Raw genomic sequence first — 27,522 nt, 5'->3', positions numbered from 1 at the left:
AAGGCCGGAAGTCAGAGACTTGCAAGACTCTAGAGCTGGCCAGGCTGCATTTAATTTACTGTCTTATGTAGTCTCTTTTGAAAGGGCCTTTCTGGTGATAAAGGCCATGGCGTCCTCTCCTGAGGAGACTCTCTTCTCTGTACTGGCAGAGTTTGGGACTGGCTTGGCACGTGAGCATGATTGAAGCAACGGTGGAACAAAAAGATGCCTCAGATTATGGTCCGTGATGCATGAAAGCAGGATGCAGAAAACATAACGCTAAATAGCCTCTAGTTCTCGCCGCCTGTTTCCAACGTTCAGACTCAAATATATCAATTATCAAGGTTATAAAACACACACGTGGTCTTTTGCCACTTTTTATATAAAGAGTTTTAGAAACAAGAAGAGGAGAGAGAGAGAGGTCAGGAGAGTGCATTTTGACCTGTATCTGTGGGAAGAGACAACAAATTATATCCTTGCATTACAAACTGTTCTAGGCTTGACTAAGGGATCTGCTTAGTACTAAAGCAGCCCCAACATGGTTCAGTTCAAAAGAAACTCAGTCTCCTCCTCTCAGACTTGCAGTAACTTCCTGGTTTCAAACCTGACTGAGTGGGTGAGGAGGAGTATTGCGTGAGCAGCAGCAGATCCTAATCTCCAACTCACACAGGGGATCTCTGTAAATGACTTCTCCTGAATTTGTAGAGGGCTGCAAAATATTCCGCTTAGGGTTGCCAATTTTGGTTGGACCTATTCCTGGAGATTTCATCACTTGACATAATCTTTAATTAATGATTAATCTTTAATTCCTGAAGACTCCAGGGCAATCCTGGAGGGTTGGCAACCCTAATTCTGCTGCAGGCCCATGACAATGCAACCTGCCCCTTATGTGAGCTAGTGTGAATAGTTTGCAGGGGCTCCACTCTAGCAAAGTGTGCCCAATTGAACACGTTGCTCAAGGAACGAGGTCAGAGCAAACGATTAGGGTATCGTGAGAAGAGTGTACAAGAGCTGTTCCATCACTGACGTGCGTGACTTTAACCTCTGCATCTTTCCTTATTTGTAACTGGGGGACAGTGTTGGTCCGTGAGTGGCTGTTGTGAGGCTTTGAAGCACCTGATGGACGTTAGTGAAAGGCTCTGGCGGCGATTGTTTTTCTTCAGCTGTGAACGGCAACTCTTGGCCGGGGTGTAGAATTTGCGCCCTCATGGCAGAGGGCGGGCCGGTCAGTCTCTTCACTGCGGGTACGTCTGCGCTTCAGGCTGGACGTGTCCATCCCACTTCCAGGAGATCTACTTGTGCTGGCTCGGTGAGCGCTAGTGTGTGGAAAATAGCGTGGCGGCAACGGCATGGGTGGCAAGAGGAGCTAGGGAGTTCAGCCTTCCTGCTGCTGTGCCAAGCAGCTGTAGTAATGGGGTCATGTGAGGGAGATGTGAAAACAAGGCCCCCGCGCCCTGTATTCAGCTTCTTCCCAGGCTTAGAATGTCTCCCTTATTCAAATTTTGGTGAAGCTCCCCCAAGGCTTATGGCCCCTTCGCAGCCATTACTTACTTTCAGGTTTCTGGACAGTAATCCTGTTTATGGGGGCAGAGTTGGGGAGGTTTCTCCTTTCGACCTGTGGTCAGAGGACCTTGGAACTGTAACTCCGATTATCCAAAATGCTGGGCCACAAGCTCCCCCACCCCACTCCCACCCCGTGACACTACCTAACCGCATCCAGAGAAAGCAGAAGTACGCAGCCGAGTGTCTCTTTAAAAAACACATTATGTGACCATGCTACAGTAGGCTTCACCTAATCTGCATCTTGAGAATTGAGCCCCACAGAAGGAAATGCATCACATCTGTGGGATTTTTTTTTTTTTTTTTGTATTTTTATTTAAACTTCAGTTCAAAAAAAAAAGCACCCAGCTGCGATAGTGAATCTATATGTACATGAGTTTAACCTCTTGGCGATACAACAGGCTTTGGGGTCTAATCTCTAACCTTCCAAAAATCAGGCTCTTCAACTGAAATCTGTCTGCCAGTGTTTCTGTAGGGGCAGAGCAGAAGGAACAGCTTTTGAACCAGGGCATGGTTAAACCTTCCTCAAACAGTTTTTTTCCTCTCTCTCTCTCTCTCTCTCTCTCTCTCTCTCTCAACAAAAGAAGACTGTCTAGAACTAGGCAAGCATCAGGTTAAAAGGCAATTGGATGAATACTTCTCATGTCACCCTTTGAGATGAAATCCAATAGCTGGGCTGGAAACAGACCATGAGATAGGAGCTAGACCTACTCTCTCCCTGCAAGATGTGATGCACTTTTTACTTGTCTGTTTTCCTATTAGCTGGTTTAGGAGCACTGATTCCCACTCAGATGAAAACCCATTTCTCAGCTGGGAAGAGCTGAGCAAGAATCCAGATCCCAATTTCTGCTGTTATCCTGAATGTCAAATCGATGTACCTCTACCAAAGCAGAGAGCTGCTGTGGAGTTACACCAGGTGTGACTGAGAGCAGAATTTGGCCCTGCCCCTGGGCAACCAGCCCCTTTAAGGGAAAGTAGAACCAGCCCTGCCTGTGCCATAATTAGCCGCCCCCCCGCCTAAGAGGGGGACTAACTATGGCCTGGGTGAGGCTGGCCCCATTTTCCTTTAAAGAGGCCAGTCACCCTGTGAAGACCTAGGAACTAAACTTTTTCTCCATAGCCGCAGTGATCCTGTGACCTTTGGAGGCACGCAGGATTCACTTCTGACGTTCTCACTCCCCTCTCCCACCAGCTGTGCAAACAAGTCTGTAAAGTATCAGAAGGGTAGCCGTGTTAGTCTGTAAAAAGCAAGAGAGAGTCCTGTGGCACCTTTAAGACTAACAGATCTGTTCGTCTTAAAGGTGCCACAGGACAAGTGTGTAAAGAATTCTGAAACCTATTGGACCCTTCTTTCCTGGCAGTACCAACACAGCTCTGAATTGGCTCTGTCTTGTGCCTTTGTAAATAGCTTGCCTGCTTCTATTAAACGAATACACAAGGAAAATGTTAACTGAGCATCACAGACCCTTTGTGCTGACACTCCTTTTCTGTTCCACAGGCAAAATCGGACATATCTTGGATAGAGAAAGACGTTGTAGACTCAGCAGATAAGGTAAGAGAGCCTGTTGCAAACACATGGCTTGAGGAGATTTGTGTCTTTTAATTCACACTTTGTCGTATGACAAGATTCTCTGACCGTTTATTACGGTATAGGATTTGAGTTAATATTTGAGTTGTGCATCATTCTCTCCTCCAATGCCTGTGCTGGCTTTGCACATCATTAACACTGTCTGAACTGTACTTGTGAACTTCAGCAAAATCAGAGACACAAGCAGGTGTTAGCAACGTGCACAAGTAACTCTCTGAAAGGTCTTTTATGGCACATGTCTACTAGGCAAATCACAGAGTTGCTAATACCGAAGGCAGACAGACATGAGTCACTCATGTGACCTTGTGATCATGTCTTCGCCCTCCCCCAGCCCACCCCATGTTGTAGTCATCAACTGTTGTACTCTTCCATTGTCTTTGGGGCGCAAGACGCCATTTTGTGTGGTTAAGGCACTCTGCCTCTGTGTCATGTATTCTTCTCCAATAAGCTAGCTACCCTGGCAGGGAAGAGGATTGCATTTGTATCCATGCTAACAGATTAGCATAGGGTGACCAGACAGCAAGTGTGAAAAATCGGGACGGGGGTTGGGGGTAATAGGTGCCTATATATGAGACAAAGGCCCAAATATTGGGACTGTCCCTATAAAATCAGGACACCTGGTCACCCTAGTTTAGCAGTAACTGTTCACATTCCAAAAAAACAGGAGTACTTGTGGCACCTTAGAGACTAACAAATGTATTTGAGCATAAGCTTTCGTGGGCTACAGCCCACTTCATCGGATGCATGAATTAGGCTGTAGCCCACGAAAGCTTATGCTCAAATAAATTTGTTAGCCTCTAAGGTGCCCCAAGTACTCCTGTTCTTTTTGCGGATATAGACTAACACAGCTGCTACTCTGAAACCTGTTCACATTCAGTTCTTGAGTGGAGCGATGACTTCTGTGTTCACCAGAAATAACTGACCCAATGCAACCCTTAATCATTCTTGACACTCTCTCTTTATAATTACCTAGCTCGTTGATCTAGTAAACCTCAGAGCTCTTTACGAAGGAGGCCAGTGTCATTAACTTCATTTTACAGATGTTGAATGCAAACTCTGGCCTTGATTGCTGCTCACACTGTGACTCCAGCAGAATAAAGTAGTGTGAATCAGAATCAGGCACCTAGACTTTACTCCTGACAGCTTCTGGGTTGTAGCAAGGATTTGCTATTGCCCGTTGCTCAGGCTCTTTCCTACTAAACCTGCTGTCCCACACCCCTGACTCCTCTACCTGTTGTGTCTTTGGAGCAGAGCCTAGCTTGGTCTGACTCACTTGTACAGTGTGTAGCACAATGGGGCCCTCATCCCTGACTGGTGTTAACGCAACATAATTAATCGTCATTTCCTACTTTTCATTATCAGTTACCAAAGAGTGTGGTTTGTACGTGGTGAGGAGAGAAAGGTCAGAAGTAGTCATAGGCTCAAACTAAAATCCCAGCTCCAAACACCCTCTGGGGGTATTTCCAGAAGTGAACGGAGACAGGCTCATGTCTTATTGCAAGCTAGGCTAGTTTTAAAGCAAAAAATATATAACTATAAATCTATATATTTATTTTAAAAAAAGCTTGGAACAGAGAAATATAACTGGAGGGGATAACTCTGTGCTCACTTGGGGAGCAGATGCCCACTTAGCCCAGCATATGGGGCTATGAAAAAGGAACATGGAGAAGAGGGTGAGGGAAAGGAGGCTGGTGGGTTGTTTTTTTTTTTTTTTTAAATCAGAACAATCGCTCCCATCCTGTAAGTGAATTTGGACAATGATGGGACGAAAGGGCTATTCTGTCTGCTACAACACTCTGTTAACCTCTATTCTGTCCGTTTGCAGCTCCTTGAGCCACGGCATGGCCTCTGCAGAACCATGGCTAGTTGGTTACTTATAGTCTCCATTGGTGCCTTATAAATATCATGGATAGGATTCCAGGAAGGGATTAGGCAAAGCCACCTCCCCTATGATAGAAGGCATCCTCTTGGCTGTGCAAGAGTTGTACATGTGGAAATCTAAGGACCAAATTTATCACAGAATTCAGTGTGGTTATATGTCCTAGGGGAGTTACCCCCAGGATCGATCTGATACTAAAGCCTCTTCTCCGTTCCCAATCAGAGGGGCAAATATGCGTTTGCAGATCTTCTAGGCAGTATCACTATTCAGGCTCTTCTGAATGTGGGGCTTTTATCTCTTGTTCAAAATGTAAATAACTCCTCAAAATATTCCCCCTTTGTGGGAATTCCCACATAAACTCAGACTACCTAGAGTAAACCCTGTAGGGTCTAGCGCAGAGAGAGTGAGTCTTCTCTGAATAGAGAGGAGTCAGCTCTGAGAAGGAGCTGTGAGGTGTAAAAACCAGCTGCAAGTGGTGGGGAGTGGGAGTGTTAACCTGCTTAGCTGTGAGAGTCAGAGACTGCTGCCTTCACTGCTCATCTGCCAGTGGGGCTTTAACCACCTCCAGCTCCTCCAGTCTGTGACTCTCTAAAACCGAAGCCTGTCTCAAGTCCTCCATGAAGCAGTGTGTATTCCAGCAGCCTGCCATGCTCCCCTAGAGCCCCTGGTAACTGGGGATGTGCCATGCTCAACGGGATGGACCATGGAGAGGGACCCCAAGCTTCCTCGCATCTGTGCCTTTCTCACACTGTGGCTGCACAGGAAACACCGAGCGAAACCCTGCAGCCTGCAACTGCCTGCCCCTGGCCAGCTCTCCAGCTCGGTTAGTACTGCAGCTAGCTTGCTGGAGGACTCTCTGGCTTCAGCTTGTGTTTGTAACTGCTCAGTTCAACTGGACTGATGTTGGTTGGATTAACAGTCGCTGCAATCTGTGGATGCAGCCTTCTGGGTCTTCCCTCTTTCCTTTCCTGCAGGGTAACTTTGGCTTAATCGCATTGGAGAAGGAAAGTTCCTTCTCCCAGGTATCAAGCCGGTTAACGTTACTGATCAGTGTGGTGGTGATGCACTTCTCCTCATCTGGCTGCTGCGATTGTTCCTGCTGGCCAGTGTTGTGACTTGCTTACTATACCTGCTGCTTGTCTGGTTTGCAACTGAACAAGTTATGGAATCTGATCTTCTGACTAACGCTCTAAACAGTCATGATGTTGTCTTTCTTGCAGTAGTTTTATAGGTTAATGGACTAGACAGGCAAAAACATTTTAAAAACACCCTTTTTTATGGGGGAGCTGTTAGCTGAGCTCTAAAGCTTCATCTCAAAATGTGATCAATTTCGGTCTCCTTTCAAATGCCAATTTTTTTCCTAGTTCGTATATTCACTGAGCAGCTTTAGTTGCCAGGCTATATATGCAAATCTTTCACTGCCTGACAGCCTTGAGAGCACAAGTATAGCGGTGAAAACCCATCTAGAACTAGTCAAATTGGGGCTTATTGTTGGCTAAATGTACTGAAGTTCAGATCATTCGCACAATTGTACTATACCTCCATTGGAAGAACTTGGAACAGCAGCTATTGGGTGTACATGGAATTGTTCCTACCATACTGAGTCCCTCAGTTATAATGAAGGAATATAGAGGAGCATAAATGTCTGTGTGTAAAGGAAATATTCATTTAAAATGGATCTACTAGGCACACAATATAACTTGGTATTAAACTTAACCTAACCCAATCAGTGTCAATATTTTTTTTCTCCTTGCTGTTTTCATGAAACCCCCGTTTTTGTTTCTCTATTCTACAGTTGAGCCTAACTTTAATACTACTTCCTTGATGTTGAACTGGGTCATTAAGCTGTCCTGAGTTCTGGCTATTTCTTCGTTCTTTTGTGTTAATGGGAACGCTGTTGGCCATATCTTTTTCCTTTGATTATGAACAGCAAATTGTACTGCTGAGGTCCAGAAAAGTGACTCTGGCCATAAAAATAGTGTGCTGGAAATGAAACACTCTACAGTCTGACTTGTCAGAACAGTGTGTGTTCAGTCCTAATGCTGAGGCTTATAGCCTGCAGTCTAGGAGTTTCTCCAGTACCTTTCATGACATTCCCCAAATAGCTTGGTGTTTCCGGGTCCTTTCTCAGGTTGGTTGGGTGTCATGCTTTCGCAACTGGGGGATACAATGTCATGGGGCCCCTTGCTCACTTCAGTCCAAACCAGGTTGACAATGATGGAAAGCTGTTCCTAGAGAATGGTTTTTCATTGACATGGTAAAGGAGTTGGTGATTCAGTCCCTAGTGGACAGCTGCCAGCAATGTAAAAACCACAAACTCTGTTGACCATCTTATGGACAGTCTCTGCATAGAAGCTTAGGACTGCATTATGGAGACAATACCTTTCTTGCCTCTAGTTTGGTCCCTCCAGAACAGGGATAAGACAGGCAGGAGAATGTTGGGGAAGTTAGTCCTGCTGCTGCTCTTGCTGGACCTGTTGTGTGGGTAAAGGCTTCAGTTGGTACCAGAATTCAGTATTTACTATCAGTTTTGAGAGAACAGAGCTGCCAAATAATATGAAAACAAAGGCACTTCCTAGTCTAGAGAAAACAAAGCTCATGAGCTAGAAAGAAAAGGGTGCACAACTTCAGGTAGGCAACCACATCCTTGTATGCATCTCCCCGCTTCCGGAGAACCTTTTCAGAGAGGGTGGAGGCAGTTCTGGTAAAGAAAGGAAGCTAGTGCCCAAAGTACACGGCAGCTCCATCCTCTTGGGTGGTGGTTAAACTCGATTTAAATACTGTTCTATTTAAAACCTGTAGGGACTAAACTGTACAAAACTGGGTTTTTACATAGGGTAGAATTGTTGTTTCTAAACCTGACTTAGTCAAGATGTTAACAGTCAACTAAAAAGCATTAGGAAGTCAGGACCACTTTTAAACCCAGTGTCTCTGAGCCCTGCTGTAGATTGGGTCTTCAGTGTGCTCCGGAACGTAATTCCCAGACCAGACGTCCAGCTTGTTGAGTTTCCATATGCTGGCGAATCTCAGGTGGAACCATGCAAATACAGATTTTCTGGTTCACTGGCAATTCTGAAAAATCAAAAACAAATTTTAAAAAATGGGGAGTCAAACAATATTTTTTGTTTAGATTTTGAGAAATTTAAAGCATTTTTTACGGTAAAATTTAATGGAAATTTTGAAAGTCATTTCAAAATAAAATTGAAATTTTTTTTTTAGAAAATGTCAAAACAATGTTTTGGAGGGCAGGTTTTGACATTTTTAAAGGCTTCTTTGACTGGAACAATTCTGAAAAATCATCATAAAATATTTTGGTGTTGCCAAATCTGCATTTTTTTTTTTTTTTTTGGTCCCCAAAAAATATGTTTTTAGTCAAATTTTTCCTGGATCTAGTATTGGGTGCTTTGTTTAATTTTAAAAAATGACAATTATGAAGTCATTTGACTATAAGGAAAACTCCTTCCTGTTCTCGAGGTAGTTAATGACTGGCTGCTTTGAAGCATGAACGCTTATGCCCCTCTTTTAATCTTTGGAGATGTTCCGATTTGTGTAAATGTCTAGGGCTTTTTCAATTGAGCTAAACTCTTGGCCTCAGTCTTGTGGCAGGGAGTTCCACCGGACATTTTGTTTGTGAGGTGGGGAGGGACATGTTAAATGTTGTCTTTTTAATGTCCTTTGTTGCCCTGTGTTCTGCCTTTTCAAAAAAAAGGTAGATGGAAGGTAGTGAATTACCTTCCCTCCACCTTTCATTATTCTCTGATCATGTCTGCTCTCGAGCTCGGTAAAAGAATGTATTTAAACAAACCATGTATCACATACAGACCTTGGCTTCTCTATCTCCCAGAAGAGCTGAGGCTGTAAAAAAGCGTCCTTATGTGCTCAAGATGCACTAAGACTCCTGTGACAGAGCTACTCAGATTGCTGAACAGATGGGGTTTTGTGTGTCTGACTTGCCAGCCACGTCCTTGTTGTATGACAACAATGCCGCGTGTTGGGATTTTTAGTAGTATACACATTATTGCCACTCTTGCTTTAAAAAAATTGCTTTCAAAACTCTTATGAAATGCAGTTCAAAGAAACTGAACTCTGTTCTTTGGCTAGAAGCAAAGGAGTGTGGCGTTTGATAAGAGAGTGAAATATTTGCAAGGTGCTATGCTATTTGCAAGTCCTTCTAGTGATTTTGCCCTGGAAGTTGCAAGCAGGAGATGCTTGTGTTGTGGGATCAGTTCTGGTTCCCAAGAGCTTGTAGTCGTACTTGAACAGATGAGGCTTTTCCTCTGCTCTGGAAGTTAGTCTTCCTCATCCATGTGTTTTTTATTTCAGGATGAAGGTATCGTGAAAGAAATTAACATCACACACCATGTGAAGGAGGGCTCTGAGAAGGGTGATCCTTCGCAGTTTGAACTTCTCAAAGTTCTGGGCCAAGGCTCTTTTGGCAAAGTGAGTTTGCTTCCTACTGTATCTTTATATGCCAATTAAATCTATTTTGGGGCCAGGATGATGGGAGAAGAGCAACTGGCTACACGATTCCCACGAGCTCACAGCCGGAATAACAATTTGACTGAGTTTCTTCTGAGACCGGATGCTGCTGCAGGTGCAGTCTGCTCCAAGAGGTCCACTCTTGCAGTCCTTGTGCGTATAGTGCTGCAATAAGCTCTAATGAGAGCTCTGACAATGAAGAGGGTGGAAGGAGAGATCTTGACTTGAGAGAGTCAAGCGATTAAAAAAATTAATCGGGATTAATCGCACTGTTAAACAATAATAAAATACCATTTATTTAAATATTTTTGCATATTTTCTACATTTTTCAAATATATTGATTTCAATTACAATACAGAATACAAAGTGTACAGTGCTCACTTTATAGTTATTTTTGATTACAAGTATTTGCACTATAAAAAAAATAGTATTTTTCAGTTCACCTAATACAAGTACTGTATGCAATTGCTTTATCATGAAAATTGAACTTACAAACGTAGAATTATGTACAAAAAAACTGCAGTCAAAATAAAAACAATGTAAAATTTTAGAACCTGCAAGTCCACTCAGTCCTGCTTCTTGTTCCATCAATTGCTCAGACAAACAAGTTCATTTACATTTGCAGGAGATAATGCTGCCTGCTTCTTGTTTACAATGTCACCTGAAAGTGAGAACAGGCGTTCGCATGGCACTGTTATAGCCGGTGTCGCAAGATATTTACGTGCCAGATGTGCTAAAGATTCATATTTCCCTTCGTTCTTCAGCCACCAGTCCAGGGGACATGCGTCCATGCTGATGACAGATTCTGCTCTGTAACATTCCACATCAGTGCGGATCAAAGCACGTTCATTTTCATTATCTGAGTCAGATGCCACCAGCAGAAGGTTGATTTTCTTTTTTTGAGTTATTTAGTTTCCGCATCGGAGTGTTGCTCTAAGACTTCTGAAAGCATGCTCCATACCTCGTCCCTCTCAGATTTTGAAAGGCACTTCAGATTCTTAAACCTTGGGTTGAGTGCTGTAGCTATTTTTAGAAATCTCACATTGGTACCTTCTTTGTGTTTTGTGAAATCTGCAGTGAAAGTGTTCTTAAAATTAACAACATGTGCTGGGTCATCATCCAAGACTGCTATAACATGAAATATATGGCAGAGTGCAGGTAAAACAGAGCAGGGGACATACAGTTTTCCCCCAGGGAGTTCAGTCACAAATTTAATTAACGCATTATTTTTTTTTAATGAGCATCATCAGTATGGAAGCATGTCCTCTGGAATGGTGGCTGAAGCATGAAGGGCCATATGAATGTTTAGCTTCTGGTACGTAAATACCTTGCAATGCCAGCCAGAAAAGTGCCATGCAAATGCCTGTTCTCACTTTCTGGTGACATTGTATATAAGAAGAGGGCAGCATTATCTCCTGTAAATGTAAACAAACTTGTTTGTCTTAGCGATTGGCTGAACAAGAAGTAGGACTGAGTGAACTTGTAGGCTCTGAAGTTTTACATTGTTTGTTTTTGGAGTGCAGTTATGTAGCAAAACAAAAATCTACATTTGTAAGTTGCACTTTCACGACAAAGAGATTGCACTACAGTACTTAGGTGAATTGAAAAATCCTATTTCTTTTGTTTATCATTTTTATAGTGCAAATATTTGTAATAAAAAATAATATACACTTTGATTTCAACCACAACGCAGAATACAGCATATATGAAAATGTAGAAAAGCATCCATAATATTTAATAAATTTCAATTGGTATTCTATTGTTTAACAGTGCGATTAAAACTGCGATTAATCTTGATTAATGTTTTTGAGTTAATTGCGTGTGTTAACTGCGATTAATCGACAGCCATAAAATGTAGGTATTCCATGTAAAAGCAACATCCAGCTGCTCTCCAATTGGCTCTCTAGCCATGTGGCTGGATAAAGAGAATTTAGGGATTCTCTGTTACTCTCCCCACCCTCCTCTCTCAGATTACTCTGTATATGGGTGACTATCCAAGGCTTCCACTCACTTGTACACATGTTCTTTTTTACCCTTTATGGAGGGGGAGGGAAGTGGCACCTAAACTCTCTTCTCTTTCAACCCATGAATAATCCATCTCTAAAAACAATCTGCTGCATACAGATATCTCCATGGGTCACTGAGGATCTGACTAGGATTCTGAGCTCCATTTCTCATGCTGCCAAGAGAAGTGGCCACTCTCTGATAATGAGGCCCCATTTCCCTGCCTGGATCCAGCCACTGTTGTATATGAGGACTTGGAAAGGAGGGGAAGCTGCCAGGGATGGCATTAATCATGAATGCCTGGGAGTCAGTCTTGCTGCCAAAGCCACATGTCAGAAGGAAGTCTCCTAGTACAGTGGGGCACTTGGGTACTCCCTGAGTCTGATCTAGTCTGACACGGTACCAAGGGTGGTGACTGGTTCCTTGGTATTGGGGAGAGGCTTTTTTTTTTTTCTTAATAGGCTTTGCTTTCAGTTGTGACGATTGGAGGAAAAACGGTGTGGTGAGCAGAGGCAGGAATGCTCTAAGGGCAAGCCTGCTTTGGAGATGGGGAGCAGGAAGGCGAAGCATCAAAATACCTTCCCCAGGAGACTCTGGAAACCTGTCGGCTTTTGCTTGTGGAGCTCAAAGCGTTGAACTTGCTGACCCTGCAGTTTGCTGCTGTTCTGGAGTCGCATGGGGGTTTATTTGCTAGTATGCAGTAAAATTCTATCCAGATGACTTTAGTCACAAGTTGATCTCTCCTCCTGTGTATGCAGGTCTTTTTAGTAAGAAAAATCACCCCACCAGACAATGGCCATCTCTATGCCATGAAGGTCCTGAAGAAAGCAACCTTGAAAGGTGAGAAGGGCTTTCCATGTGCTGATCCACATCTGCATCCCCAAAATGGAATGAGAAGTCGTGCTGGGAAAACTGCACCATTCTGTAGTGATGCACCCATATCTCCCCACCACTGACTGACTGAGGTGGGAGAGAGTAATCAATGCTGCTCCACGAAGGAAAGTCTCTTCAGAGCTGGGAATGGGGAAATGTCGAGCTAGGCACAGTTTGGCGAGAGCTAGTGAAGCCATGAGGCTGCAGGCAGAGCCCTGTAGCTGGTGTCGGGGTCATTGTCCTGTTCCGAAGTGTCTGAACTGTGCATCTCTCTCCACAGTGCGCGATCGCGTACGGACAAAAATGGAAAGGGACATCTTAGCTGATGTGAACCATCCCTTTGTGGTGAAACTGCACTATGGTGAGTACACAGCTAGCTTCAGGCCAGAGGAATGGCAGAGCCAGTGGATGGCAACAGCCCTGAATAGTTTCTAACTGTCCATGAGCACTACCCACTATGCGCTACTGCAAGTGCAGTGCATTGCCTGGGGGAGCTGTTCCCTAGGTGTCCAGCAACAGATTCTTGTTGAATGTGTATTTTTCTCAAATACTGTCTGGAAGGGTTATGCCAATAGCAGTAATATGGGAGGAGCCTTCATCTGTCAAGTAGCCCCTGTTCCCCTTACTGCCTAGATTGTCCTGTTGTCTTTCTAAGCACAATCCCCCTAAAAATGAACTCTTCCTCTGATGGGATCTTGGTCCCATGCCCTGCCTGGTTATTGAATAGGAAAATAGAATAACACAGGAGAAGAGGATGAATTTTAAACCCTTGGGCTTTGTGTGTTCAGTACAGTTCTATCTAAGCACAGAAGAGCAGGTGTAGCAGATGCACCTGAATTTGTTCCCTTTTTTAAAGCTTAGTTTTGTCTTTTCCACACAGCCCCTTGGACCCGATCTCCCCTCCCTTCCATTCCACACCCTCCCTCCTAAGTTCAGAATTCTGAGCTCTCCATTGTGGGTGGCTCCAGAGGCAGCTGGTGCTTCAGTTACCAAAACAGCAGGGGGGATTTAAGAAGGCAGAATAACTACATGTGCTAGAATTTGTCCCCTGGGTTAAAACTCCTACTCCCAGGAAAGATATCGTAGGAGATTTATGCACTACAGTGGTCGGCACCTCTTATTTCTTCTCTGCAAAAACAGCTCTTCCAGTAAGTCACTGCCTCCCAGCAGCATGCATTGATTAGGCACTGATTTCAAGGGAAGAATGCCACCTACTCAATCACCAATGCCAATTCCTGCAGCGCCTAAGTGTTCTTGGTGATCTCCCATCCCAGTGCTGACTTTGCAGGTGATCTCATTTTGACACCCAGTCACTAGCTATATCTGTATTAAGCCTAGTGGGAATGTGGGGCATCTGGAAACCTAAAGCCGCCCAGCTTTGAGGGGTATCTGACATTGCCAAGCAGTCCGGGTAGAAGGGCACTGATTCCTGCTCTGGCCTATGTTTCAGCATTCCAGACAGAGGGCAAGCTCTATCTCATCTTGGATTTCCTGAGAGGAGGAGATCTCTTCACTCGGCTTTCCAAAGAGGTGAGCATGCCTTGGGATCTTGCTGTGCTGTTCATGGTGCGGGCATGTTCAGCTCTACCAGCGTAGGCAATAGTGAGTGCCTATTGTAGAGGACAACTGGTATTTGGAGCACTGTTCTCCAACTCATCAGAACAGAAAACAGTGGCTACATAGATGAGGTGAGCCCTGACTAGCTACTGCTGTGTAAAGTGACAGAGATGGGAACCAGTGACTCCCTTTCTCTGTCCTGCTGCAATGTAGCGGCTTAATCAACCTGATTTGCTCCTATCGAGGAGGGGGCAAGGAAGGAGGCTAGGGATGGGGAAGTTAATCTGCAAATTGAAGTGACAGGTAAAGATAATTGGAGAACAATAGCTGATGTAAATTAAAATCCTAAATTAACATCAGCTCACTGTTTAGCAACCTCTAATTGTGCTGTTTAATCTCAGGCTAGCAGGAAATACAAGTCTGAAGGGGTGAGTGGCTGGGTATGTTGGGGAGGGGATGTTTGTGATGGGGAACAACTTCATGGTATGTTCTTGGGAGGCTGATTTCTTATCACCCAGGTGTCTGTCTCTCCTCTGTGCCTCAGGTAATGTTCACTGAGGAAGATGTGAAGTTCTACCTAGCTGAGCTGGCTCTGGGGCTTGATCATTTACACAGCCTGGGAATCCTATACCGAGACCTCAAACCAGAGAAGTATGTATAGCAGAACCTTACGCTGCCTCCGATTTAATGACACAGCACTGGGCCGCCTCTCCTGCACCTCAGTCTCATGTCTGTAGTCTTTAAATGCCAAAGCGTCCTCCTGTTAAGCTGAGAAATGCACGTAGGCTGGAGTAATGAGTAGCAGTAGCCTAAAACTCTTGTGGGGAAAGAGAGGAGAAAAATGCTCCAGCTTTCTCCTTCCCTTCCTAGGCAGTCGGGCTGGGAACACTGGGCAGCACGCTTGCCCTGTCCTGAGCTTTTTCGTGCTGACCCAAGGACTCAGATTCTGTATTCTAGCTGACGAAAATGCTGGCTTGCTTGGCAAACAATAGGGATACTCCAAAGAGACTATATAAAGCCTCGGGCATCAAACCCTCCCCGCCACTACCCACCCCGTAGAGCCATCAAAGGAAAAGTAGGGGTTCTTCAAATCTCCTCTGCTGTAATGCTTACAAAAAACTTAACAGTTAAGTTGCGGGTGTGCTGGGGCTGCTGCCTGTCATGCTGACCAGAGTTGTCTCATTGATTCCTTGTAGTCCTCGGTCTGTCCACCTGTTGTCTCTTGTCTTTATACTTAAATTGTAAGCTCTTCGGGGCAGGGATGTCTTTTTGTTCTGTGTTTGTACAATGCCTAGCACAGTGGGTTCCTGATCCAGGACTGGGGCTCCAAGGTGCTACAGTGTTGCAAATAATGGAGTCCTTGCACAAAGCATCGCTGTTAGGAGGGAGAGTGTAAGTGGCTGGAGGAAAATGGGGCCATTCTCTTTGCATCGTACATCTTGATGAAAGGGCTAAACCATCGGGGCTGAAAGTGGTGGTGCTAAGATCTGTTTCTGGGGTTCTGAAAGCTTTTTAACTAGTCTCTCAGGAGCAGAAATAAGTGCTGGTTCACTTGTTAGCATCTCTATGTTACGGTAATAATCATTGATGTTTACACGCCTGTCTCTCTTCTCCCTCTCATAGCATCCTCTTGGATGAAGAAGGCCACATCAAACTCACAGGTAAGGTGACTCCAAAAATTTTGCACTACAGCAGACTTGCAACTTGAGATACAGACATTCTTCCATGCCTGTGCTCTGTTTGTAGAAAGTGGACATATGTTCATGGTTTTTCTCTTTTGTGTAGATTTTGGTTTGAGTAAAGAAGCCATTGACCATGAGAAGAAAGCGTATTCCTTCTGTGGGACAGTGGAATATATGGCACCAGAAGTTGTGAATCGTCAGGGCCACACCCACAGCGCTGACTGGTGGTCATATGGTGTATTAATGGTATGGTATCTAACTAGCATGTTTGAAGCCTAATTTTATGGTGGCTCTTTAAATGGTAGCTCTGGAGAGATGATGCAATATCTCTGTGCATTATAATGCATCTCTAACAGAGAACTATTGAACTGGGAAAGATCTAATAGTCACTCCAATGTTTTCAAGCTCCCATATAAGTTACTCTGACCAAAGCAATCAGTAGTGAAGTGTAACGAATGTCACAGGGATCAGTTACATTCATAGCTGTTGAACGTAGAATTTAGATGGTTTCTGACAGTCTCTCACGACCGTTACATTTTGTCTCATTAAGACAGCTTAAGTTTCCTGTTAAGATGCTTTCATTTCAGACTGGAAGTGATGCTAGTGTTCCTTGTTTGGATCTAGAGCTGCCACCTGGTGGTCATTCAATCCATGGCCTTTCTGCTCTAAGGTGTTCTTTGAAAGACTGTATAAATTACCATTAGCCATATCAAGGTTCAGTGTTATAGGGCTCTCTGCCTAAACCATATTAGGATCTGCTGCCCCTAGAAACTCTCGCTCAATCATTTAACCTTCTCTCTTGCTCTTCTTTCTAGTTTGAGATGCTCACTGGCTCCCTGCCGTTCCAGGGAAAAGACCGTAAGGAGACAATGACGTTCATTCTCAAGTAAGAGGAGTTATTCTTCAGTGTCTCTGCAGGGGCGAAGCTCGCTGCTCTGCTTCTAGGACAGGGTGACTAGATGTCCTAATTGTATAGGGACAGTCCCGATATTCAGGGCTTTGTCTTATATAGGCTCCTATTACTTCTCACCTCCATCCTGATTTTTCATACTTGGTATCTGGTCACCCTACGCTAGGACGTCAGGAATTTTGCATCCTGGGGGTTATAACAGTTTAATGGCATTAATTTGCGAGGATTTCTATAAACAGACTTACGGAGGGCACAGTGTTAAAATGCTGAGCGAAAAACTGACTCCATCTCACATGCTGCAAGGAAAGACGTGGGAAGCTAGGTGGCAGATGAGCTGTAGTCAGTGCCTGTTTGCTCGTTTTACTTACTCAGAGTTAATTGCACAATTTTTTTTTTTTTCTTTCTAGAGCAAAGCTGGGCATGCCTCAGTTCCTGAGCTCCGAAGCACAGAGTCTCCTGCGAGCTCTTTTCAAAAGGAATCCAGCCAACAGATTAGGTAAGACATCCGGTGTTACATTGTTTCTGGGAGCTCCAGGTGCAACATCTTGGCTCCTTTGTCCAAGTGGGTCAGATACATTGGATTTTGGCTAGGTTCTCCCACACATCTCAGCACAGCTTGACTCCCAGTAATACCCGGTCACATTGCACAGTGGATTATAGCCTTGCTTATGTCATTAGCAGTGGAGTGGGTATATACAGTAGCGCTAAATCCAGAGTGGTGTCTGTCTTCCAGGTTCTGGTACAGATGGGGCAGAAGAGATAAAGCGTCACCCTTTTTACTCCACCATTGACTGGAATGTGAGTATTGAACCTTTCTTTGCTCAGATATTGGATTCTACATGCTCTCAAACTTGCATACCAATGAAGGGGAGAGGCATGAGTCACTCGACTGTCTTAGCTCTGCAGTAAAACAGATGCTTATAGAGTGACCGGCAGTCAAAAGGCTGCGTCCTGTTGTTCATCAGCTGTCAGAGTCCTTCCCCAAAACAGTGTTTACACAAAAGGAACGGGAGTCACCTGGACGGCTGAAGTAGGAAACTGAACAAAAATCACATTTGTCATATCAAATACCCTACATGTGTGAATTCACATCAAAATGAGACCATCAACCATCTCTTGCAGTGGAAGGACGTGGAAGCTAATCTGGGATTTAGCAGGAGAGGGATGGCCTCGGACGTATTGGAAAATATACTTGAGGGACAGGAATCTTTTTGGAAGGAATGGATCTACAGTTTGAAAGACAGAAATTGTCCTAATAGAACAATATCTGGCTGAAGTGATTGGGCCAGGATGGTTTGGTGACTAAGACTGGAACTCAGGAAATATGGGTTCAATTTTTTGCTTTACCACAGGCTTCCTGTGTAACTTCTGAGCGAGTCACACAATCTCTTGGCAGCTCTGTTCCCTATCTGTACTCCGGTACCTTGCCGAGGTCTTCTGAGGGCTGGCCAGTTAGTGCTTGAGGCATTCTGATACTGTAGTGATGGAGGTTATAGAAGACCTATAAAGGTTTTAGAACAGACCTCCCGTGATGCTGGCATAGGGTTCCTCTCAAGCTACACCTCCACCCCGACATAACATGAATTTGGATATAACGCGGTAAAGCAGTGCTTGGGGGGGGCTGCGGGCTGCGCACTCCGGCAGATCAAAGCAAGTTCGATATAATGCAGTTTCACCTATAGCGCAGTAAGATTTTTTGGCTCCTGAGGGCAGCGTTATATCGGGGTAGAGGTGTATCTTCAAGTAGCAATTCAGAAAGGCTGTGGGGAGGAAAAAACTCCCTGCCAGGAATTCCTCTAGCTCTTCCTAGATGTAGCTTTCAGGCCCAGCATCTGATGCCAGAGTGAGCAGAGAAGACACAGCAGACCCTGGTGGCATAAACTAGTTCCTGGATAGTTGGCTTTTTAGCACCCTGGAGGTACAAAGTTATTTTGGCTCTCGGTAGCAGCTGCCTAGGGAGGAGAAATACTGCAAGCTTCTGCCACAGAAGTGAATCAACAGCTCCATGGAAGGGCCTTCCAATGAGAGTCTAACTCTGACTGAGCTGTAGTTCTACACTATGCTACCAAGCAATTTCTGGCTTGTAAAGTTTCCTCCTCATGGCTTCTCTTTCCTGGTAAATCCATCCCCTTAGGAGCGTTTGGGAATGTCTGCCAATTGGGACAGCTACCTGTGGGGGATGGTTTGTTGAATGGCATCCTTGGCGTTGTGTTTTGCAGAAGCTATATCGCAGGGAGATCAAACCACCTTTCAAACCTGCCGTGGCCCGACCAGATGACACCTTTTATTTTGACACAGAGTTCACCTCTCGTACGCCAAAAGGTTTGTGTGCACCCCAGCAAATAGGAAATTGGTACAGGATGCTCTGGCTATATCAACACATGGTACTGGGGTGAGGTGTATTACACTGACTCCTATTCCAGCAGGACTAGGCCTATCACTGTAAAATGAGGAACACTGACTTCAGAGGGTTACTGCTCTCGACAAGGGATGGTGCAGAAGTAACTCTGCAGGGGGCTCTCTTGGGTAAATGGTCTATTCAGCATGCGGTGTGGCTACTGTCTAGAATAGGGAGTAACCATAACCCTTAGTACGTGAGGGGTAAATTGTCAGCTACTGGCAGGCTGCTGCAGGACCACTCTTTTTCCTGACTTATTCCAGATTCCCCTGGAATTCCCCCGAGTGCGGGGGCCCATCAGCTCTTCCGAGGGTTCAGTTTTGTGGCAACTGGATTGATGGAGGATGGCATGGTCAAACCTACCCAGGCACCTCTGCATTCTGTGGTACAGGTAAGGGGACCGGACCGAGGAAAGACCTTTCTTAAACTGCAATGATAATTCCAGAAGCCTAGCGCATGTCGGCCAGACCATGAGGGCTGATAAGTGCAGCCTGGCGAAAGCCTGAGGGCAAGGCTTTTTCCGGTGGATTTCCTCTTGCAAACTCCCTGACCAGTTCCCTGGTGGATTCCAGAGAAGTGTGTGAATTTGTTCAATGGCTTAGCCAGGCCGTGGAGGTGAACAGGAGGGAAGGGCAGGGGAGAAGAGACACAGCCTATAATGGGCCAAGGTAAAATGGCCACATAACCTCCTGTGGAGAAATCCGACTTCACCATGCTACAAGATTAAAGATCCTGGACGGTTTGACCCAATCATGCATGTTTACGCATAGGACCAGAGGGTTCATATCCTGCTGGGGCCAGCTCAGTCCTTCATCCTGCAGCAGCAAGTCAGTTGAGTCGATGCAGCTTGCAATGTGTGGGGCTTTCGGATGAAATGGCCTATGATTTTCAAAGGGGCTAAGGCAGTTATGTGCCCAGATTTCATTGACAATAAATAGGATTTAGATGCCTCGCTCCCTTAGGGATCTTTGAAAATTACAGCCTTAAAGACCAAAGTCCTTTCGGCTTTGCTTGGATGCTGAAGATCCTGTGACTCTTTCCAGAACTTCCCCTGGCCAGTGAACTGTTCAGCCAAGAACACCAGGGCATGGCCCCAGCTCTGTGCCAAGTGGCTGCACTTCAGCGGGTGGTAGCTCTGGGCTGAAAGTCACTCTAGAAATGTGACTGGCATTTGCCCTTCCCTCCCCCTCCCTGACAGGGAGAATAAGAAGCTGTGTGATACAGCGGGTAGCAATCAGTCAATCCGTCCTCCATTTTGTTGGTGTACAGATACTGTGGTATTTCCCTAAACTAACTCTGTTTTTTTTCTTGTTTCATTTCTCGATTCATCCCACGGTAGCAGCTGCACGGCAAGAGTCTCCAGTTTAATGAAGGCTACGTAGTGAGGGAGACGATCGGTGTGGGCTCCTATTCAGTGTGTAAACGCTGCATTCATAAATCCACCAACATGGAATATGCCGTCAAGGTTTGCAGTCTGCCATCTCTCTCTCTCATGTGCACTCCCACACTCAGGTTTCCTTTTTTCTCTAGTAACAGCCTCTGAAAATAAAACGGAGCTAAGTGTCGTTGTCCCTGCAACTCTGCGCTATCCTGCAAGAAGCCAGGCTGGATTTCTGGGCTGGGGGTGCTGGGGAAGCGACATTCTCTTTTGGGGAGAGGGAAGTTCGGTACCACACATTACTTTTCAGTCATTGCACTTGCTGTGCTGGGCTTTAGGGATTCCATCGAGTGCTTCTCAGCCTGAACAAAGGCTGACGTGGCGCGCCATGTGATCATGGGGATGTATAACTGGCAGTAAAATGAGTTGTTCTGGAAAACCAAGACAGCAGGAAGTGGGGAGTGGAAATAAGTTTAGAATCTCAACCCCGGATAAATTGTGCAGTGCTCCACCTGTTTCTCTGTGCACATAGCTCTGTCCTACCTGCCTGGCAGAAGGACCCCAGTCCTGGTTAACACTTACTTATGCTCTCCTGCAGATCATTGATAAGTGTAAACGAGACCCTTCTGAGGAGATGGAGATCCTCCTGCGCTACGGGCAGCACCCAAATATCATCACCCTGAAAGATGTGAGTGTAACCGTGTTTAACTTGCACCTAAGCAGAGATGTTGTCTCTGAAAGCACAGGCCTACCTTCTGAGGCCGACGCTGTTGCTCCTGAGAACCCGCCCAGTAGAATGGTGGCAGGTCTGAGGAGGTGTCAGAGCTCCCCAGCAACGTGCTGGGGGAGATGGAGGACTTCTGTAGAGCTTGTGATAGAACTACTAAAAGGCTGCTTTGGAAGCATCCCGTTGGATGTGCATTGTGGTTTCTGATACCACCTGTTTGCTACAAGTCCTAGCTTAGAGCGGCTGTCTCTCTAAAGCTATAACATAGTTCGCCATAACACAGCTACTTTTCCCTTGAAGTATCACTGAATTTATTAGTACACAGGAATCTTATGGGACTGAGCACCCAGCGTCTGTGGTGCCAGAAGGTCTTTCAGCAGTGAGAAGCACTTCTTTGGTCCATGCTCCATTCCTTACCTGATCCCAGGCAGAGTGCACAGAGCATTAAACCAGTCTGTTCCCCCAGCACTGCCTGGTAACAAAGGCTGGGGTAGAGGAGTCCCACCACGTGTGAATCAAAACTTGGCTCTGCTTCAGCTTTTTACAGAGCTTGTGAAAGTCCCCTCCAACTAGATCTGCATGAGACTAAACCGCACATAACACATGCAGGAAATGACTTTAATACGGCCATAGGGTGCGTGGCTGTAGGCAACTCTGCCCCTAGGATGGACGGACGGACGTGTGCGTGAGAAAGAGAGAGAGATCATTATTGTTTTAGGGACTAAACCCTGCATATCTGCTTTGGCAGGTGTATGACGACGGGAAGCATGTTTTCCTCGTGACTGAGCTGATGAGAGGAGGGGAGCTGCTGGACAGGATCCTCAGACAGAAGTGTTTCTCTGAGCGGGAGGCCAGTTCTGTGCTGCACACAATCTGTAAAACTGTGGAGTATCTGCATTCTCAAGGGGTGAGTATGGGAGGCTGAGATGCTGACTGGTCCCCTCACAATCAATCAAGTGGGAAGCAGGCAGGCACAGGGCTACTATCCTGCCCCTTCTCCAGGAAGTAGCTGCCTCTTAGGATATGTTTCAGTCTTGAGGGAGGCCAGGCATGAAATCTAAGTCTGTGCCATTCGCTTCACCTGCAGCCTTGAGTGCAGCTGCTAGAGGAGTGTGACAGCAGCACCTGCTGTTGTTTACTTCACAGGTAGTTCATAGAGACTTGAAACCCAGCAACATTCTCTATGTGGATGAGTCTGGAAACCCAGAGAGCATTCGCATTTGTGACTTTGGCTTTGCCAAACAGTTGAGAGCTGAGAATGGCCTTCTCATGACCCCTTGCTACACTGCGAACTTCGTGGCCCCTGAGGTAAGCCGCTCGTGACCTGAAACTCTCCCTCTGTAGCTCTTGCTGTCCTCCATCAGGCTGTGGTTTTCTGCCAACATTAGTTACCAGCTGAAATGTTGGCCAGGGCTAGCTCTGGCACACTCTGCCAGCAGGCCCACTTTGGGGAGCGGGCAAAAGCGGAAATACTCTCCCAGTATTGAACTAACGGAGGCAAGTTTTGGGACTAGGTTTCATACCTTCTGCTTCTTTTCTTTCCTACCCTCTATCTATTGCCTCCTCATGAAGTGGTGGCACAATTCAAAACCAAATGATTCTGTCGGCTCCCTTTCCTAGTCCGGAAGTTATCCCCTGATTTACTTCTCGCTCCTGCAATCTGACCCCTTCTCTGGGTTCCTTAACAGACTTGCTCTGTTGGCGGGGCTTTAGAAAAAGTGACCCTCCATTCTCAGGACAGGGTGGGTCACTGGCTTGCAAACAAGCCCCTCTTTTAGGGGGCTGAAAAGCCGGTGTACTGGCCACCTAATTCAATGAGTATATCTAGGTGTCAGAGAACTGGCTTCTCTGTAGAACTAATATGCAGAGTGTGATTCTTTTCCATGGCTATTTTGACATGCCTGGGATGTTTCCTCTTCATCCATGAAACCAAAGCCAAATTGAGTCCCAACCTTCAGTCCATGACTCTGACAGAGCTGTAGAAAAGTCCGGCATGCAGGCAAAGGGGTCAAACCAATGCTCGTTGTCTGACAGAGCAGGAACTCTTAGGAAAACTGACATCTTTCCCTTGGCTTATTCTGTACAGGTACTAAAACGTCAAGGCTACGATGAGGGATGTGACATCTGGAGTTTAGGGATACTCCTCTATACAATGCTGGCAGGGTAGGTATCTGCTGCTCTTATGGTGGGGATGCGTTTAGCACCGATGGCTGTCTGGGTATATTGCTAGTCGGTGTGCCCTGCTGCAGAGGCCATGTTGCCCTTATTGACTATCATTCACTCAGATTTCAGTTCTGTTCTGTTAGAAGAGGAACCTGCACATTTTCTGTTTTTCAGATACACTCCTTTTGCAAATGGGCCCAGTGACACTCCAGAGGACATCCTGAGCCGAATAGGCGTAGGGAAGTTCACTCTAAAAGGAGGAAATTGGGACACAGTTTCTGAGGTAGCCAAGGTAGGGTCTGGTACTTGAATTAAGTCTGTAGCTCAGGTCAAGTATAGACAGCTGCTGTGCAGCCTGTTAAAATAAACCTCTCTACTGCTTTCACTTTTTCCTCCCCCACCTGTGGGTTCAGTAGCTCCCATTTCACATACACATTTTCCTCCAAAACTTGGGCAGCAGTCTCTATGTAGGGTGCTTCACCATTTTGCAATTAGTGCTGGTATGCAATACCAGTCTATAGTGGCCCATCCATGGCCATTGACGCTCAGCCCCATCCTCTGTGCCCAGGCTGATAGCTGCTATTCCCCAGGATAGTGAACTTCTAAGTCTGAATGAGATGAACCTCTCTCAGATGGGTTTGCATCACCTTTCTGAAGTCTAATTCTCTGAATGCTTGCTCCAGGATCTGGTAACAAAGATGCTCCATATTGATCCTCACCAGCGCCTGACAGCCAAACAAGTCCTGCAGCATCCCTGGATAACCCAGAAGGATAGGTTACCCCAAAGCCAGCTGAGTCACCAGGATGTACAGCTTGTAAAGGTACGCATGTGGGGCTGTGCCTGGCCTGTGGTGCATTCAGCGGTGCCCTTTTGCTCCATCATCACCTCTGGGTAGTGGGTAGAGCAGTCTCAAGGTGCGGGGGGGGGGGGGGGTAGGGTGATCACGACAGGACATCTGCTGCCAGGGCAAAGGGATAATCCGGGGGAAATTGCAGTGGGAGGGGAATGGTTAGTAAGTACAAGGCAGAAACTAACTCCTGCAGGCCAAAGAAAGACTTCTGATAACTCTCTCTTCTAAAAAGAAGCCAATTTCTTATATGCTGGCCAGTAATTTTCAGTAGGGTACAAAGATATTTCTGCCTCCCAGCTATTCTGGGTGGATGCAGTCCCATGACAGTCCAGTGACTTTTTTTTTTGTTTGTTTTTTCATTCTTTTCTCCCAGGGAGCCATGGTTGCAACATACTCTGCAATAAACAGCTCCAAGCCAAGTCCCCAGCTGAAGCCCATTGAGTCATCCATTCTGGCACAGAGGCGGGTGAAGAAGCTCCCCTCCACCTCGCTGTAGTGGGAAACCTGGGCAGCTCATGGCACCGCTGTGCAGTGCTGACACTCGCGACATTGCACAAGCTGCTGAAGATGGGAAGCAGGGAAACGGGCAGGAAAACAACGCGTGAAAGGACGCCCATTTGCAGACTGTCTTCCTCCAAACCACAGCAAGGCCAAGTGCCTTTTTCCTTCTGAAAGACTAGCTCTTCTCTTCGTGGACTCGCCTGTCCTGATAGAAGTTCACTGTAAAACCTTTTTTTTTTTTTTTTTTTTAAAGTGTAAATTGATACAATTTTTAAAGGGATCCATTTGTGTATATGAGAACTAGAATGTATAATCCGTGTAATGATGTCACTAAAGAGCAGATCTGATTTGTCTTTTCCTGTGAAGGGCCAGACCTTGATTGTAGACACATCACCTTTCACAACTGATTTGGGGTTCAGGGCTGGTGCAGCTGGAAGTCCGACCTTTTTTTTTTTTTTTTTCTTCCCCTCAAACTTTCTGTACCCTCCCCAATGTCAAACTAGCAGCTGTTCTTTCCAGAACCACTTGTTAGAGAAGTTGCCCCTTTTTGTGTACAGCTTGTAAAACCAGTTCTTAAATTTCATCCTGTACGTTTTGGTTTCCCTCAGAAGCCACATGGCTGCTGTACGAGTGCATAAGCCATTTTAAGCACCTACTTGGTTAAACTGTCCCAGATACCTGCAGGGTCTGGACCATTCCTCCTCTTTCCCCCAGCATTCATTCGGGATTCTGTCGGATGAACAGATGCTGATAGGGAAGAAATATTCTCCGTTGTGAAGTCAAGTCTTTCTGGGTTGGCTTTGGTTTCTTTCTTTTTTTAGTCCTGTTTCACTTAGCACCATCCAGGAATCCATGATGCAAAGCAAAATCTTTTTCTTTTTTAATTTAATTTTGTTATATGGCTGGTAACTCAGGGTTTCTGTCTGAACTTTATAATAAACATGTCATTCAGTTGAAGTTATTTTACTGACTGAATGCTCACCCCTCCCTTTAGCTACAGAATAAGCTAAGCTAGTCACTGCTCCTCTCTTTAAAATGGGGATGATGGTACTTACCTGCCTTTTGTAAAGCGTTTTGACATCTACAGATGAAAAGCTGTGTGTATAAGTGCATCTCTTCTCCCCAGGTGTCTGTGATCGGGGAACTCAGTGCTGCTAACAGCTATATTATGCCATCTTCATTCAAGTTTAGAACTCACTCTGCAACTGAAATAATCAAGATTAATTGTAGAATAAGGCACTAATCAACATTAAGGGTGGCAGAATCTGGCCTGTAGAGTTCCTGTAAATAAGATTTAATATAAGTTCCTGTAAATAAGATTTAAATAAGATTTACAGGAACTAAATATCACAATCTTAATAGAAACCAGCCCTCAGAGACTACTTCTAGCCCTGTTCATCTGAACTTTTTGAGTCCTTCTGAACCCTTAGATATTGTGGTATTGAGACATGGATTCCTAGCTGCCTTGTATATTCTGGGTGCCTCCCTCCCTTTTGTGGGTGGATGGGTGTGGATCTTCAGTGAGAGAAGCTGGGGAAATCTTGAAATAACTGTACAAGGATGTAACAAGGATGGCTTCCAGGACTGAACTGAGCAACTCTCTTCAGTGTGTCAATCTCAGCTGTGTTCACTGCTTATGAGAACAGAGAAGTGCCAACTTTCCTTGGTTTGCCCCAGTGGACTCTCTAATGGGGGCCCTCCAATTTAATTTTCCTTTTCCTTGCAGCAATCCAACAGCACAAGTACCTTTCCCCTTTCAGTTACTCTGACTAGCCCCTCACACTTACCGTCTGTTCTGAAGCCTTGCTCTTGAGCTGTTCACTTGCTATTCCCAGCAACACAGGTACATCTATTAGGGTAGGTCTACCTGGGGAAATTGACCAGCATAGTTATAGCAAAATAATTATTCTGCTATTGCTATGTGATTTTAACTCCCCCATACTTTGGAAGTTGGAAGCAGAGTAGTTAAGCTGAGTGACTCTTACTCCAAAATAATTACTCTGCTTCCAACTTCCAAAGCATGGGGCTGTTTCACAATGGCATGACTACAGTGAAATAGTCATTCTGCTCCAGCTAAGCCGGTCAATTTCCCTGTGTAAACAAAACTGACTTTCCTCAGGGACATGAGAAGACTCAAGCAGTGAGGTCAATGGAGTTGTGCCTGCTTGCAGGTCTGAACTTGGCCTTGATCCATAGTTTAGTGGGGGGTGGTTTGGAGTCCTTTGCATGTAACAGCTTCTTTAAAAATTCTTTTCCCTTCTGGTTTGTCTCAGGTCTGGCACACCCTGGTGTGGTGTCTCTTGTATCCATGCCAACAAGGCTGCCTTATGTTACTCCTCCTCCTCTGTGTGTCAGTGACTGTATCAGTACAAATGTGTACAGAGTTAGGAATCAGATCAACTGTTTGGCGCATGGGGCCGCTCACCTTGAATTTTTGGTATGTTGCCCAAACTGTTAGGTGTAGATGGTATCAATTTATTGAAAACAAGAGATTGAAACATAAATGTTCTTGGAATGAAGAAGATACTTCTCAGCCAACTTTGGGGTTGAAACTTTCCATTCTAACCAGCTTGAACGTGTTTGAAATGCTGCTTATGTTGACCACTTGCAGTGAGACTCAGAACAACATGGAGGGTCTAGAAACCAATATTTGTCCTGCTTGAATGGTGGTCTAACAATCATAATTTCATGCAAGTCATCACATGTGTACTCTGATACAATAGTTATTTAAGCAGGATGGGCACCGAAGCCCTCACAGAATCCTCTCCACAGGGATGCTGTTGTATTAATTTAGATGGACTATGGGGGCTAAAGGTGTTAACATAACCCAGTCCCTGTCCAACATTTAAATAGCATGAAACAAGGTTCAGGGTTTGGTATACAGAGACATCAGCCACCTTTAGACATGGAAAGATACAGAAAAGGAAAAACAGTGCATTTGAAATGTGAAGTATTACGTAAGGTTTTCATTTTAACAACATTTCTTGTTCCCA

General features: G+C 45.3%; 1 protein-coding gene across 4 annotated transcripts in view; it reads left to right on the top strand.

Moving 5' to 3' along the window:
• Positions 1 to 25,486, top strand: part of RPS6KA1 (ribosomal protein S6 kinase A1) — a 65,767-nt gene extending 40,281 nt beyond the window's left edge. For 2 of the 4 annotated variants that reach the window (XM_054011934.1, XM_054011937.1), the window contains 21 exons: positions 3,038 to 3,091; positions 9,330 to 9,446; positions 12,248 to 12,329; positions 12,643 to 12,723; positions 13,813 to 13,892; positions 14,464 to 14,570; positions 15,543 to 15,580; positions 15,705 to 15,847; positions 16,417 to 16,487; positions 16,919 to 17,007; positions 17,245 to 17,309; positions 18,731 to 18,833; positions 19,173 to 19,300; positions 20,249 to 20,374; positions 20,886 to 20,975; positions 21,763 to 21,921; positions 22,161 to 22,322; positions 23,101 to 23,177; positions 23,352 to 23,469; positions 23,861 to 23,998; positions 24,402 to 25,486. In XM_054011934.1, the coding sequence (XP_053867909.1) occupies positions 3,038 to 3,091; positions 9,330 to 9,446; positions 12,248 to 12,329; positions 12,643 to 12,723; positions 13,813 to 13,892; positions 14,464 to 14,570; positions 15,543 to 15,580; positions 15,705 to 15,847; positions 16,417 to 16,487; positions 16,919 to 17,007; positions 17,245 to 17,309; positions 18,731 to 18,833; positions 19,173 to 19,300; positions 20,249 to 20,374; positions 20,886 to 20,975; positions 21,763 to 21,921; positions 22,161 to 22,322; positions 23,101 to 23,177; positions 23,352 to 23,469; positions 23,861 to 23,998; positions 24,402 to 24,524 (2,151 nt within the window). In that variant the 3' untranslated portion in view covers positions 24,525 to 25,486. Of the gene's footprint in view, positions 1 to 3,037; positions 3,092 to 5,644; positions 5,830 to 9,329; positions 9,447 to 12,247; positions 12,330 to 12,642; positions 12,724 to 13,812; positions 13,893 to 14,463; positions 14,571 to 15,542; positions 15,581 to 15,704; positions 15,848 to 16,416; positions 16,488 to 16,918; positions 17,008 to 17,244; positions 17,310 to 18,730; positions 18,834 to 19,172; positions 19,301 to 20,248; positions 20,375 to 20,885; positions 20,976 to 21,762; positions 21,922 to 22,160; positions 22,323 to 23,100; positions 23,178 to 23,351; positions 23,470 to 23,860; positions 23,999 to 24,401 lie in introns of those variants that run through there. The other 2 variants (XM_054011935.1, XM_054011936.1) reach the window with 2 other exon arrangements.
• Positions 25,487 to 27,522: the final 2,036 nt, after the last annotated feature.

Source organism: Malaclemys terrapin, chromosome 22 (assembly GCF_027887155.1).
Source record: "Malaclemys terrapin pileata isolate rMalTer1 chromosome 22, rMalTer1.hap1, whole genome shotgun sequence".
NCBI classification, from domain to species: domain Eukaryota; kingdom Metazoa; phylum Chordata; order Testudines; family Emydidae; genus Malaclemys; species Malaclemys terrapin.
Note: the sequence above shows the minus strand (reverse complement) of the source record. Positions and strands in the feature narration are given on the sequence as shown.